The 14,086-nt window shown below is 46.8% G+C and overlaps 1 protein-coding gene across 1 annotated transcript in view; it reads right to left on the bottom strand.

Annotated features, from left to right (window-relative positions):
• WNT3A (Wnt family member 3A) overlaps positions 1–14,086 on the bottom strand; it is a 90,496-nt gene extending 76,410 nt beyond the window's left edge. The window contains exons 1-2 of the mRNA XM_086741698.1: positions 13,964–14,086; positions 11,293–12,530 (exon numbers count right to left, since the gene is read on the bottom strand). Of these exons, the coding sequence (XP_086597824.1) occupies positions 11,293–11,363 (71 nt within the window). The 5' untranslated portion in view covers positions 11,364–12,530; positions 13,964–14,086. The remainder of the gene's footprint in view (positions 1–11,292; positions 12,531–13,963) is intronic.

Raw genomic sequence — 14,086 nt, 5'->3', positions numbered from 1 at the left:
ATGCATCTCAACTAACCTAAGGTGTCTAATAGTTAGGCAGCTAAATCTGTGCTACTTAACTTCTGTTCTCTTTACAGCATTTGAGGAGAAATACGCACTTCTATAAAAGCAAGAGAGCTAATCCACTTTTCCTCACATTCAGAAGGAGCTAAGGGTGTGCATGGATCAGTCGCTGCAATCCACTGACAAGGGGCAGCTCAATAAAATCAGTTAATTGATCCAGTTGCAGCAATGCAGTCAATAAGTCTAAGGCATAAACCAAGAATTGTGTGTCTAAATAGCCTTGCACTTCACTTATTCTGTCCTTTTCCACTTAGCCTCTTATTGTTTTGTCTGAGCCCTTCCACCAGCAAATCTTTCCAGATGGTGACCAAACCGCACATCTGCTAATGCTGCAGCAAAACAGCTTTCAGGGCCTGGAGATCAGGCTGCCACTTGCTTTCTCTGTAGATTTACACTATTTGTAAACGGGACTGTATCCAGACCTTGAGAAAAATCAGCAGATGTTGTTCAAGCCAGCTGGTGAACGAGCTAGACCACCCTGAGCTGCCAAAAAGTAAAGGACTATATCAGCACACACTTCTAAACAGCTTTAGCATCTGCACATCTTCAGATGGGTGCTGTTCTCAGAGCCTTCAAGGCGGCTTTCCACCACCATTACAAAGCCAATCCACAGGAAGAGGCAGCACTCCTCTGGTATGCAGGACCTAACGAGGTACCCAGCTCTCCTATTCTGGATTGGTAAGACAAATTATTTCACAACAAATGCATCTGGACTGCTCTTCCCATGGCAGAATGTGCAAGAAATTGATACTTCATAAGAATTCCCTTGAAACACCCTTCTGAGATACGGGATTTTTGCTTGGGTCTTCTGTACATATGTGGAATGCAACACCAGGACTTCAAGTGATGGGTTTTTAAATGTAATTTGGTCACTAAAGATGTAAAGCAACGCTCACCAGGATTTTCAGGAGTGGTATTTCCCCAGTATTCACCAGGCTTTGGATGGGGTCCTACCTGTCCAGCAAGAGCTTAGACTGTCCCATTTCTTCCTGGCTACTGTAAGCTCATTAAAAAAAAAAAAAAAAAAGGAAAGGCTCCTTTAAGTGTGTCCCTCAGCCTGCAAAGGATTTAGAGTTGCTTTCTGTCATGCCACACAACACAGTCTAGCAACAGGCTCTATTGTTGTTCTTCTAAGGGGCAGAGGGACAAACTGAATGGTAGGCTTGGCAACTGTTCAAGGAGTTTCATTCCTGCCTTCCCACCCTGTAGTAAATATCTCTATTAGACAAGGTGCACCCTTTTGGGAAGCAGAAGAACCTCCTGCTCTGCTCAGTGCTGGTTGGCTTCACGTCACAAGCTTGGCTACAGCAGGGATGGGCTTTTCTCGCTGCCACAGGGTGAATTTTGTCAAATAATAGAGACTTCCTTGGAAACATGGACGTGCATAACCTCTGCCACAAAACCGTGTCTTCTGACAGTGATGTAGAGGAAATAGGAACTTGGAAAGTGAAATTAGAAGACACAGACTGAGAAAAGAGAAAAGGGTTGGCTTTCAGAGAACTGAAAGTAAAACAAAGTCAGAGGAATTCTCTGAAATACAGACACAACTCTTGCTTTAAGAGAGTGACTATGTCTTCTGCTGAGATAATTGGCACGACAGGGAAGCAAGAAAACCGTTTTATACCTTTGCTTAAAGTTTTGAGACAGAGCTCTATTACAAGCTTGAGTCAATGACTTGTGGATGTGGTTGCAGGATAGTGGAAGACCCCGGGTATGTTTGAGGATAAGAAAGATCTGTTTGTGCTCCAGAACATTCTGGATTAGAGGCAGGATTAAATGTGTTACAGAGAAAGCTGCAAAACACAAAAGCTGCTTAGGCTTTCAGCAGCTATGCTGAGATATGACAAAATACACAGTGGTGTGACGATGCTGAGGAGAGGGGTGGTCTAGAGGTTTTTAGTACTGGCCTGGATGGCGTGGGTGCTCCTGCAACAGCATACCATGGCTACACCCATTCTGATATGCCAGCGAGCACTGTGCACTAAAGAGCTTATTAAAACATGACAAAATAGTGGAGAAAAAGTCCATGGCTTGATTTTAGCCATGTGAAATTATGCCAGACAATGGGAATTAGAGCTCATATTTTAACAGTTAGGAAATTGGCAAATGAGCAAACTCTCAAAGAAGGTTCCCCATCTTGGGTATAATCTGGTTGAACCTGGATGACAGTGCTGGAGATGTCTCTGAGCAGGTTGCCTCAACTCCTCCATACTTGCAGAGGATTTAACCAGTCAAGCTCAGCTGAACGACTGAGAGATGAATTGCACCATACGAAATTGCCCGCTTCTCCCCATGGATGAAAGGAGCCAAGAGCTCCTGTCTTGGATGGAGACATCAAAATCACAGACACATAACAAGTAAAATGACTTCCATCCCAAAGCTTTGCTCAGTTGCCTACAAATAGGCCTCAAGTACCACTGAGATTCTGTAGGGTTTTCTTGACTGACTTCCATCTGCTGTTGAGAAAGGAGTGTGTCACCAGTGAACTATATACAATCTCTGCCAGGCCTCTGAGGACAACCAGAATGCCTCTTGGCATCTTAACTAGAAGTAGAACCTATGCATGGGCATCTGATGAGAACCCAGGAATCTTCTTTTTTGGACTAGATGTCTTTCCTGGAAGACACACTTAAACTGACTACTAGAGCATGGTGATCAGGAGAGTTTCCACAATCTGTGACAGACATGAGGCCAGGCCAGAAATGTGGGAGTTTACCACGATCTGAGCTCAAGGAACCCCTAAGGCACTCCCTAAACCTTCTAGGAAAACCTGCTCCAGCACACTTTGAGCCTACAGAGCCTCATGGAAGAGGAGAAATGGCCATCCCAAACACCTGGGATGCCTTGTGAGGCCTGTGATGTGAGACGGGAACCAGCCCATGTGCTACAACTTGACTTTGCTGATGAAGTCTGAGACTGTGCGAAGATGCAATAAGAGAAAAGCATTTCACACCGACGAAGTGTGAAGGAATATCCGTGTTGGAAAGAGTAACAGCATCTCTGCTAAGAATTATCACTGCAACAGTATAAAGCATAACTGACAATTATTTACACTAGAATAGAAACTGTGAGGAGAAGACCAAAGGCACCTTGAACTTCTTTGATGGCCCAGGCTCTACAAATGCAAAGCGTTCTCTGGGTATCACAACATCCAAGCGGGAAGGGGGCTGTGAATATGCAGGTGACAAACAAGGAAAAGAGACAAACAACATCTTTGTGATGCATAATGCTCTGCCCTGGTTTACAGGCTGTTTTAAAAAGCAGTGCCCTATGTTAGGAGTTCAGAACAAGGGAGTTAATGTATCGTTTCTTCTTCCCTTGTTTTTTTTTGCAAGCAGCAGTAGAATTTGGAGTGAACTGACGAACTGATGAATTTTCACATGTTGTGCTAAATGGTAACAGGACTTAAAGCAAACCTTGCCACTTTTAAAGGCACAGGAGGGATGAAAAGCATCTAGCCCAGGCTAGACGGAAACTGACGGCATAGACAGTGTCAGGAGTGGCTTTTCTGAAAGATCAACCCTGGGCCAGATCCAGCAAAGCCCTGGTGGATATGTCATGGGCGGGCTCCTGCCCTTACAAACTTTATTGAGTACGCATCTCCTTTCAGTATTAAGTCCCATCTTAGAACCGTCTTAGCTCTTATGAACCCTGGACCTTCATTTGGCTCTCGGTGGTGTCAGCAAAGCAGAGACGGGTTTAGTGAGACAGGATGGGTGCAGCTCTTGCTGCAACCTTGGGGCTGTGCCCCATCCAGCCTTAGCTGATCATGTGGACAAGACTTACATGCTCTGGTCAATACTTCTCCCTCAGATATTTCCCTTTCCAAAATCATTTCAGTGATTTTAACCGGCATCATCACCTGCCACCATCTGACTGGGCAGAAAGCACGAAGCTCCACATCACCAGAAGACAGTGGGTGTCTATTCTAAACCTAGAAAGCCCTTCTCCTTTGCAGCAATGGTCTCCAGACCTCCTGCACGCTCCACCTTTCCCCTTCCCAGTTGCACTCTTTTGCCCCATAGGGTTTCCTTTGGGATCCAAAGCAAGACCATGAGTCCAGTCCTGCTCCAGGAAGGAAATTTCAACATGGATATTGGTGGGAACAAGGCTGGTCCATCCCTGCTCGCAGAAGGCCCTGGGGATGAGACCATGTGCTCATCGCACAGCCAACTGTGTTCATCTCAGCTGTCCAAACCCAGAATTACTGACTCAGAGCCCAGAGGATTCCCCCTGTGACACACTTGTGCAATGCTCGTTAAGTGCTGTCATTATGCCCAATAAAGCCCTTTGAAATGCGGCCGGGCTATTTGAATCACGCACTCAAGGAACGCAAGCATAAATGCTGAGCAAGGGGGAAGCAGGCCATCAACCCATGACTGTCCCATTAGGCTTTTCTTGCCCTCCCACACATGCAAAGCAAAAACATCTGCTCCTCACGAGGTCTAGCCTCCTTCCCCTGCTGCATTGCACCCCTGGTAAGCACTAGCTATGCGGGAAGAGGTGCAGAGGCTGGTGGTCCCTGTCTGGAAAAGCAGCAGCATTGCTGCAGGGCTGGAGTTGAGTTGGCTCATCCCAGTTACAGGAAGCGGGATGCAAGCAGAGAAAGGATCCCATAGGTCTGGGATGGAGACACCAGTGAGCCAGCCTCGTTTCCCCTGGTACGATCAGCAATCCTTGACTTTTCCTTCCTAGGAGAGACCACAAACTCACAGCGAAAGTCAAGGCTCTTCCAGTCTGACCTTCTAGAGGGAACAGTCAAAAAGTCTTTTGGCCAACAGAAAGCGGGGGTATGGCCATCCCCCTGTTCCAACCACTCTACCCGCAACAGATCTAGCTGTAGAGCTGAGTCTGGAAGAAGAAATCCCATGTTCACAAGGTGGCACAGGAGCTCTGAGAGGAGAACAGGACTCACCTACTTAATCAATATCTACTGCCCCTGTAGTAAACACTTTTTCTTTTACCCTGCACTGCAAGAGCACTCAAGGACACGCGGCCTGTGCAGGAAGGTCTTCAGAAAGAAGAAAAGACCTGCCTTCCCTCGGACAACCAAGTGTCTCAGTGCTACACCCAGCCCTGCTGCAGGCTCCTTGCAAGGTCCAGGGCAGGGCCTTTAAATTCTTCTGCCTCTGCTCACCCACCTGCAAAGTTGGAATAAAAAACATCCTCTCCCTTCCTGGACATGTATCAGAGCTTAAGTCGTGTTAGTAGGTGCTCAAAGGTTTTCAGGTGAGAAGTCTTAGAGGTGTTCAAATGTCTGTAAAGGACATATTTTGCCTCTGGGGCTACCCAAAAAGGGCTGGGGAGCAAAATAATTCAGTTTTCCTTGTATTAGTGAGGAAAGGCTTGCTCATCTGAAGCAATGCCTTCGTGCAATGCTTTGGATATCAAATTGTTGGTTTGCAAGTTAACTTGTCTAATAAAGTCCTCTTAAAACTGAAAGAAAAAAATCAATACGTAGGAGGACAACACAATTTAGAAAAGCGAGTCTAAAATCTGAGTAGATGACAGCTCCTCTTTAGCACACATGGTGCTGTCTGGGAGAGTCCCAGCCTTTCCTGTGTTTGAAACAGAGGCTTCTTGCTGAGACCTTGCAAAATTTTCAGTTCCTGCCATGAGAAAGGCTTCTTCTGTGATCTTGGTCCAGTCATTTATCTCACCAGCACAGCTCCTCCACGTCTGGACTATGCCAGAAGCAACAAAAATACCATTAGAGTCCATTTCTTCAGTCCTACCATGAAAAAATGGAATTGGAAAAACATCTCCTTCACCCTTTGCATGTTAAACCCTGTGCATGGACCAGGCAAGAGCTGTTTCTCACCACTCACATCTACACAGCAAGATGCCCTCGACCCAGTTGCCCTCTACTCCCGTTATCGCTTGGCTGCAAACCACCCATGCTCTGCTCTGGAAAATCCAAGCTGGTGAGCCAGTTGATATCTGAGAATAGGCTAAAACATCATTCCGTGATTATACGCTGCCTGGCAAAACAGCACCAGGTAAGAGACTGTTCTAAGATGGGTACACATCTATAAAGACAATTCCCAAGCCTTGGGGCAAGGGTGGGAGAGGGCTGCACGTACAGGGATTGCACCGCGTCCAGCTGGAATGCAACCACCTCTGCAGAGGAGCAGGACAACTGTCGAACGTCGCACCGCAACCCGCTGCAGTAGTGGAGGGAACCATAACGAATGCCACCGCCTCGGAAAACGTCAAAATCCTCAACTCCGGCTAACCGAGCAAAGGAGAAGTGGGGAGACGCAATTCCTATTTCTGAGCTCTAGAGATTGCTTTAGGAGCTCTGGTGACAAGGCATATGGCTCAGGTTGTCCCTTGGGTGACCTTCTACAGCTCTGCCTCCCTCCTGGCTAATGAGGGAGTTCGTCTTTCACCTAACAGGGTTCCTCTCTGCTAAACCTGAGCTTTGCTTTCTCAAGGACAGAGCTTGCCAAGACTTAGCTTTGTTCTCCACGATTTGCAACAAAAGGGGAATCTGGTTTCTCATGGCATCCAGAACCTGGCCTTTCACCCACCGCACTGCAAATCAGGAGTGGATCCACCCATCCCGAGAGTGACAGATCCTAAGAGAGACCCAAATCAGATCACAAACCAGGACTTCATCCGTGCGCTGCGGTGATGCCATCAAACCCTGTCAGCGACACGTTCAGGTGTTGCACCCGCGTATTGCTGGAGTAATGCCACCAAGTTACTTGTCTTTCTGTTGGCAAGGCTCCCGCCCCCCTGCTCCCCTGCACTTGCATTTCCTGAATTGAAAAAAAATAGAGATGGAAAGATCTGTTAGATCCCTTTCTCCAACCCTCACGGACTGTAAAGTGACTACTGCAGGACGTCAGAGACTTTGGTCAACTTCATCCGACATAGATGAGTAGACCAATAGCAATAGAGCTTCTGTATCCGGTCTTGGGGAATAAGTAATAAGCAGCCAAGAGCAAACACAAGTGACAGCCAGGAAAATATTCCTAACACATGTCCGTCATGTCCACTTTCCAAATACAACCTGGCAGCTCCAGTAACGCTACATTCGCTCTGCCAGTAGTGGTTATGGGCGATCTCCTGGCCCAGTTCGTTACGGGGCCGACCTCATCCCACCCCACTCAGGATGTGATACAGGATGCTCCACCACAACTGGTGGGCCAGAAGAAGGGACACACACTGATGCCCAAAGTGATCCCACCACAGGAGATCCCAGCTCATGCCTGTCTCCTCCCATGAGACCTCTTCTTCCAGGCCCTCTCCAGCCACATGCTTTAACCATCTGCATCCTTCAACACGCACCGAGCTGCCTCGCACCCCAGGAAGAACTGCATTTGAGATGTCAGCTGGCAGGTTTCTCCCACAGTGAAGAGATCTGCCTGTTCTTTTAATTCAGCTCAGAGGTCTTCTCCCATAACCATCTCCCTGAGTACCCCCCCCCCCCGGAGGTTAAGATCCCCAGCGCTGAAGCTCTGTGTTAATTTTTTATCGCTGTTTTTTCCTCCTGACCCAAAACCTTCTCCTTTCTGAATCTTTTCTGCACTCTTCCTGCCCTCAGACAGAGTTAGCCCTCATGCCACTGATTAAGAAACAAAATGCTTTTTCCGTTCCATGTGCGGTCGGCCAGTCAGTGCAAATTAGCTGGCAAAAGTTTTAATTTTGTCCGTGCTGCCACCGTGACTCCGCGTGGACCCCAGATCCCAACAGGACAGGGGACAGGTGACATCTAATCCTCACCCACCCATGAATTCTGCTCCTGAATTTCCTCAGTCTTCCTTCGCTTTCTCCGCTCTCTTTTCTTTTTTTTTTTTTAAAACAAATCAAAAGATGAATAGCAGTAACATTAGGGAAAAAAAATAAGAAACAAAACAACAGAACACCACATTTTTGCTGATAATTTGGTCCCCTGGGTGTGGAAGAGCCTGTTGCTGCTACCAGCAGCTCCTTTGGGTTGAGCAGAGCTGGAGAAGGTCCCGTGGGGTTACTGTGCCACAAGAAATCCCTAAAAACTTGCCACATCAGTCCCAATGAGAATGAGTGCCCTCTTCTTTTATTCTTTTAAAATCACTGTTTTTAAAGCCTATTTCTCTGTAAATATGTTATTTGGGAATTTTCTAGTTTTAAGGATCTCCTGTAGCTTTTCCCCTCCATTGTCGCTGAAAGGATGTGGACGGAGCGCGAGAGCATCACTGCTCCCGGCGATCTTTTCACTTTCGCTCCACCGAACTTTTTCCGAGGTTACCAGGAACCCGGGTCTGCGGGGAGCCCACCCAGAACTGGGCGGCCTGGTTTTAAACTGGTGCCCCTATGCCATGGTGGGATCAGCAGCTTGAACAGCTCAGCCAAGTGCGGAGCTCTGTGTAGAGGTGGACGGAAATTACAGTAACAGACACAAGCCCGCTTGCTCCCCGTGACAAATACGCACTTGATTTTCCCCTACTTTCTTTCATTTTGGAGAATAATTAAACAAAACTTGAAGGAGAGTGTTGTTTCACAGTCCCTGCTTCTGCTCAAACTGTCTCAAAGCTGAAAGCGGCGTAAGTACCCACAGCTCTGCGCGCTTTAGGATGAGTTTACACTTTATTGGGAAACTATTATTTGTGGAGGGGCACGATTTGGGGGTGGCAAATTACAGATTTTCTGCTGTAAGCGGTCAAGTTGCTACGAGCTGATATAGGGGGGGCTTTAAACAGAGATGGTTGAGATGAGATGTGTGTTGCTTGCACTATCAGGCTAAAAAAAAAATCCTGGCCTTTTCTGCAGTCTCTTAAAAAAAAAAAAAAACAACAAACCACACACACACACAAAAAAGGAACTAAATTAAATTAAGATAAAATGAAGAAGCGTGATCGATTTGCCAAATCAACTAGTTTGGAAGCAGGTGGTCCTTGATGAGGAGAAAAGAAGCTGCACGCCCGATTTTGGTATGTGCACGGGTGCGTCCGGAGGACCCTTGTGCCACCCTCCAGTCCCCGGCTCGCCCGTCTGCAGGGCTGACCCCCAACTCCAGCCATGGGGGTGGCCGCGGGTTTATATTTCGCTTGAGGATAAATAAAGAGGAATGGGGGGTGTGGTGCGTAAGGGGGGGAATTTAGACAGCTAATGTGACTCCCCCACCCCAATCAAAACCTCCTTTGCTTTTCCATGGCCTAAGGGGGCTTGCTGTCTTTGGGAAAGAAATGTCTAAAACCGCTGGTTGGCACCGGGGAAGGATGGAAAGGGAGAAAAAAAGACAGGGGAAAAAAAAAAAAAAAAGAGAGGGAGGGAAAAAAAAGGAGGGGGGGGAAGGGTGAAAAAAATAAAGAGAGGCGTGAAAAAAAAAGAGAGGGGTGAAAAAAAAAGAGAGGGGTGAAAAAAAAAGAGAGGGGTGAAAAAAAAAGAGAGGGGTGAAAAAAAAAGAGAGGGGGGGAAGAGAGGGGAAAAAAAGGGGGGGAGGGAAGAGGGAAAAAAACGAAGGAAAAAACAGGGGGAAAAAATACAGAGAAAAAAAAAAACCCGAGGAAAAAAAACAGGGGAAAAAAAAAAAAGAAAAAAAAAAGGATGGAAAAAAAAAAAAAAGAGTCGCTGCTGCGGTCCCCTTGCACACACCTGATGCCCTGGCTGGGGAAGAGATCCCCAGCCCCTCTCTCCGTCATCTCCTTCCCGGCCTTTTCCCCCTTTCCAGCCGCCTCTCCCACAGCTCCGGGGACTGGGAGGGGAACTGGGGGGAACTGGGGGGCCGCTGTGCCCCCCCCTTCTCCCCTCGGTGGGTGCCAAGGGAATATTTCTGTTGGTATTAAAGGAATGCGTTTCCTTCTCCAATCAGGAATGCAACCGGAGTTTCTAATTATAAGTTAGATGGTGGCTGGGAATAAAAGATTGCTTTTTAATGACTCCCGTCCAGGTGCTCTCGCTCGCCTCTCTTCCCAAGAACACATTTGCATTTTATTGCTTTTTCTCCCCATCCCAGCGAATTCCCTGCTTTCAGACATACCTGACATAGTTGGAGAGGCTGCCTGCAACACCCTCACCTCCGCACCCGCGGCTCCCGCTTCGCCCTCCGCGGATCCCACCCGGACCCTCGTCAGCATTAAACGCACTTCAAAAAACACTAATTATTCTTATTATCTTTTTTTTTTTTTTTTTGGCACGCTTCTCGGTTATTTACAGCACTTCCCGGGTGCGGAACAGCTTCTGGGGCCGCGCAGCTCGCCTTCCCCATCCGCGGGCTCGGAGCTGGGCAGTTCCCTACCTCGTTTTTTTTTTTCCCTACCCGAGCGGTTCCGCACCCGCGCAGCCCCGGGGAGCTCCACCGCTTTGCCCGCTCCTCACCCCGCGCAAAACCCGGCTCTGCTCTGCGCCGCGCTTCGTACGCGCTCGCCCGCGGAGCAGGAGCTTTCCTAACTCCCTCAGCCCAATTAGCTCCGCGGGGTAATTAGAGCGGCTCTTGCAGTTACATGCCTTGCCCAGCACCATTTGCTTTTTGTGGGAGAGAGGGAGAAAAGGCTCTTAAAGGCGTAGGGTGCAAAGCGAAGAAAGGGGGAAAAAAAAAGGAGAAAAAAAAAAAAAAAAGGAAAAAGGAGCTGCAACCCGGACAAAAAAGTGCGTTATCCTGGGGGAAAGGGAGGTGCGTAAGTCCCCGCTGATCTTGCGCGGCAGCGCCGGGCACATCTCCCCCAGCCCCGCTCCTTGCTCTGCCTTTCCAGGTTGTTCAGTCTCCTCTCACCTCCTTTCTCTTTCCTTTTTTTTTTTTTCTTTTTCTTTTTTTTTTTCTCCCCCTTTTCTCCCTAAATGTTCCTCAAACCGAAGGGGAAAAAAGAAAAAAGTTTTCATCCTTTCCCCCCCTTCCTTCCACCTGACTAGCTCGAAATCACCTTGAAATGCTCATGTCAACTTGTATCATTATCTCTTTAATTCAGGCAGCGCCTTTTGTTCTTCACAGGAGAGGATCAAAGCGCCTAAAAAAAAAAAAAATAACTTTCCGATCGCTCTCGCTCCCTCTCTCTCTTTTACAGTAGGAGAAGGAGAGATCAGGTATAACCCAGTCAAAATAAACAAAGTGAATGCATAAATAAAAGAGGTGAAATGCAGGTTCTAAGAACTTGCTGGCGCTGGAACAATCCCACCTCTTTAGCTGAGTGGCAACGAAAGGAGAATTTCAAGTCATCTTAAGCGCAGGGGTTGCAGAGAAAACAGAGGAGGGGAAAAATAAATGAAAATGAGAGAAAAAAAAAAAAGAAGAAGAATAAAACTTACCACCAGATTGGGTAACTTGACAGAGCCTGACTCAACCCACAAAGAAACAGGAAATATCCAAAAGAGGCCATTGATGAAAAGTTGTCTTTCTTTTTTTTTTTTTTTTTAACCAGAGTTGCCAAAAACCTTCCTTTCTTCTGAGGCAGGATGATTATTTTAATAATAATAATAACAATAATTTAAAAAAAAAAGTCAAATGAAGTGAACTCAACCCGACCAGGTAAATCCTCTCTTGCTTCCTCTACTACTCTCAAGGAAAAAAAAAATCTCAGAGAGGTAAAAAACTCTTCTCTCAGCCAAGACACTGAAGGCAAATATTAAAAAAAAAAAAAAAAAAAAAAAAAGTTTGAAGTAGCTCTCTTAAAAAGGACCCAATCAGCACTTATTGCCAAAGGGAGAATTCTGATGCTTTGGCTTGTTCTGTCAATCAGGAGCGCGAAGTCAGGAATGAGCTAATTGCAAGGAGATAGTGTTTTAATACTCATTAGGGGGCACGTTGGCCCACAAGCCAAGGGATAAAATGTAGTTTTAAAAAGGGGAAGGAAGATTTAGGGGGTTTAAATAGACAGGGGGGACCCCTGTGGATTTGGGTAGCTATAACAACCTGCCCGGATTTCACTCCCTGGGTCGAAGCTACTAAAATGCAAAAAAAAAAAAAAAAAAAAAAGAAGTGTGAAGGTTTTTTTTTTTTTAAATTATTATTTTATCGATTTGCTCCTTCTTGCCATTCTGTCTTCTTCTTAAGTCCCCGTTTCCTCACAGTGAGAGTCGGGATGCATTTGAACTAACTTTCTAGAAACTTTTAGTTGGGTCTTTTTTTTTTTTCCTTTCCTTTCCTTCTTTTTTTTTCATTTAAAAAAAAAAAAAAAGAGGATTTACATCCAGACGTGCACGCACACACACAGACATGCACACCCCCACAGACACGCACACCCCTTCCCCACCAGTCCAACCAGCCAGATATCCAAGAGCTCCACTGAAGACATCTGCTCAGAAATCCACTTCTTCCATGCAAATCTCCGTAAGGCTCATCCAGATCATCACCATTTGCAGAAGCCCCAGCCCCAGACTTTGCGAAGGCGCTGCCGCAAACGACTTCATCCTCCAGATCCACCCCACAGGGCACTAGTAATTGATTTCTTTTTGAAATTTCTTTCTCTACGTCTTGTAACAATTCCTCTCCTTTCAGGGGCGGTGGCGGGGGGTGAGCCGGGGTGGATCGCGGGGTTCCGAAAAATCTGCGGGTTTTCGATGGGGTGGAAATAAGAAAAAAAAATAACATTATTAGTATTATTATAAAGATGTAGCTCCTTGAGACGGGGTACGCGGTTGGATTCGCTGCTCCTCTGGAAGATATTGTTGGAAGCTCGCTGTATCTGCGAGCAAGTGTCACCCAGCTGACAAGCTTTCCCCTTAGCCCGGGTTATCTGAAAGGGGGCCAGAGAGGCGAAAACGAGGGGATGGAGGCACTGGATGAGCTAGGAGATATTTCCTCTATGGAATAACGATGATTCTCTTTTATATATATATTTTTTGGTTGTTGTGGCTGCTGCCTGTTGGTTTTTTTGCTGGTTTTTTTTTGTCGCCTTTTTTTTTTTTGTAGGAAAGAGAGAGAACTGGACGAAATTTTATTTATTTATTTGATTTTTCAAATTTTATTTGTGAATTGGAAAATTTCTGTGGCTCAGACGGAACAAAGAGAGGTACAATTTTTAGTGACTTTGTTGGAGGAAGGCTTGCAACCTTGCATTAGCTTAAATCAAAATGTGTTTTCTTTCTCATTAAGAATTGCATATGTATTTCCCCTTAGTAGGGAATATTTCTATTTACACACAGCGAGCTTTATATGCATATATATAAAGATATGTTTGTGTTTAGCTAGATGGAGAGATATATTCATTCTAGTGAAATTATAGTAGAAATGCAGTTCATTCGGGGATATTTAAATCACTGGGAATTTGGCAGGGGTCGGGCCCTGATTATTTTCTTTGGGGTTGGATGACAAGTGATTGCAAATGTGAGCTCTGGCAAGTGCTGCCAGATCTAATCGCCCCGCGTAGCCAAGCCCCAGTCGATCCGAGCAGGCTTCTCCCTTGCTTCCAGGGGAGGAACGGATGCTCTCTCTCCGGCTCTCCCGGCAAATCCCCGTGATGTCGATGCTGCAATTACATCGAGTGTATTAAATTCAACCCCCCCCATCACCTCCTCCTTCAGCAGATCCCCCACCCCAGAGGAGCCACAGAGGCTGGGGAGGGAGACGAGAGTTTTATTGCATAAGGTAGGAGGAGGAAAAGGAGGAGAGGGGGTGGTGTGTGAAAAATCATCTTAAGGACTTTCCCTCAGTATTAGAGAAAATCCCATCCAATTATAGCATTACTGGAAAGAACCAAACGCTGAGACTTTCAAAGGAGGGGATTTCTCTGTCTTTTCAAGTGAAATTGCTCACACTGCAGACTGGAACACACACGCACACATGCAGAGACCCTCAGACACCAGCGCCCGTCCGGGCGCGGGGGTCCCGGGCAAACCGGGGATGGAGGGGGGGGAAGGGGCAGGACACACATCCCTTCCAGGGGTCCAGCTAATCTCCCCTCCTTTTGTTCCTGGGGAGAGATTTCAGCATCCCCCAAAGCCTCTGCCCCTCCCACCAGGAAGCACCAGGCAATTTTACCTGAAGGTACAAAATTCAGCCACTCTCCCTTTTCCTGGTTGCTTTGCAGCTGCTGTTTGGGGGAGGATGGAGATAATCCACTTTGTCGTAGGCGCACGCGGGCGGGATCGTACGGATTCCTTC

This window comes from Chlamydotis macqueenii, chromosome 2 (assembly GCF_036417535.1).
Source record: "Chlamydotis macqueenii isolate bChlMac1 chromosome 2, bChlMac1.mat, whole genome shotgun sequence".
NCBI lineage: Eukaryota > Metazoa > Chordata > Aves > Otidiformes > Otididae > Chlamydotis > Chlamydotis macqueenii.
This window is presented reverse-complemented; position numbering and strand designations above follow the sequence as displayed.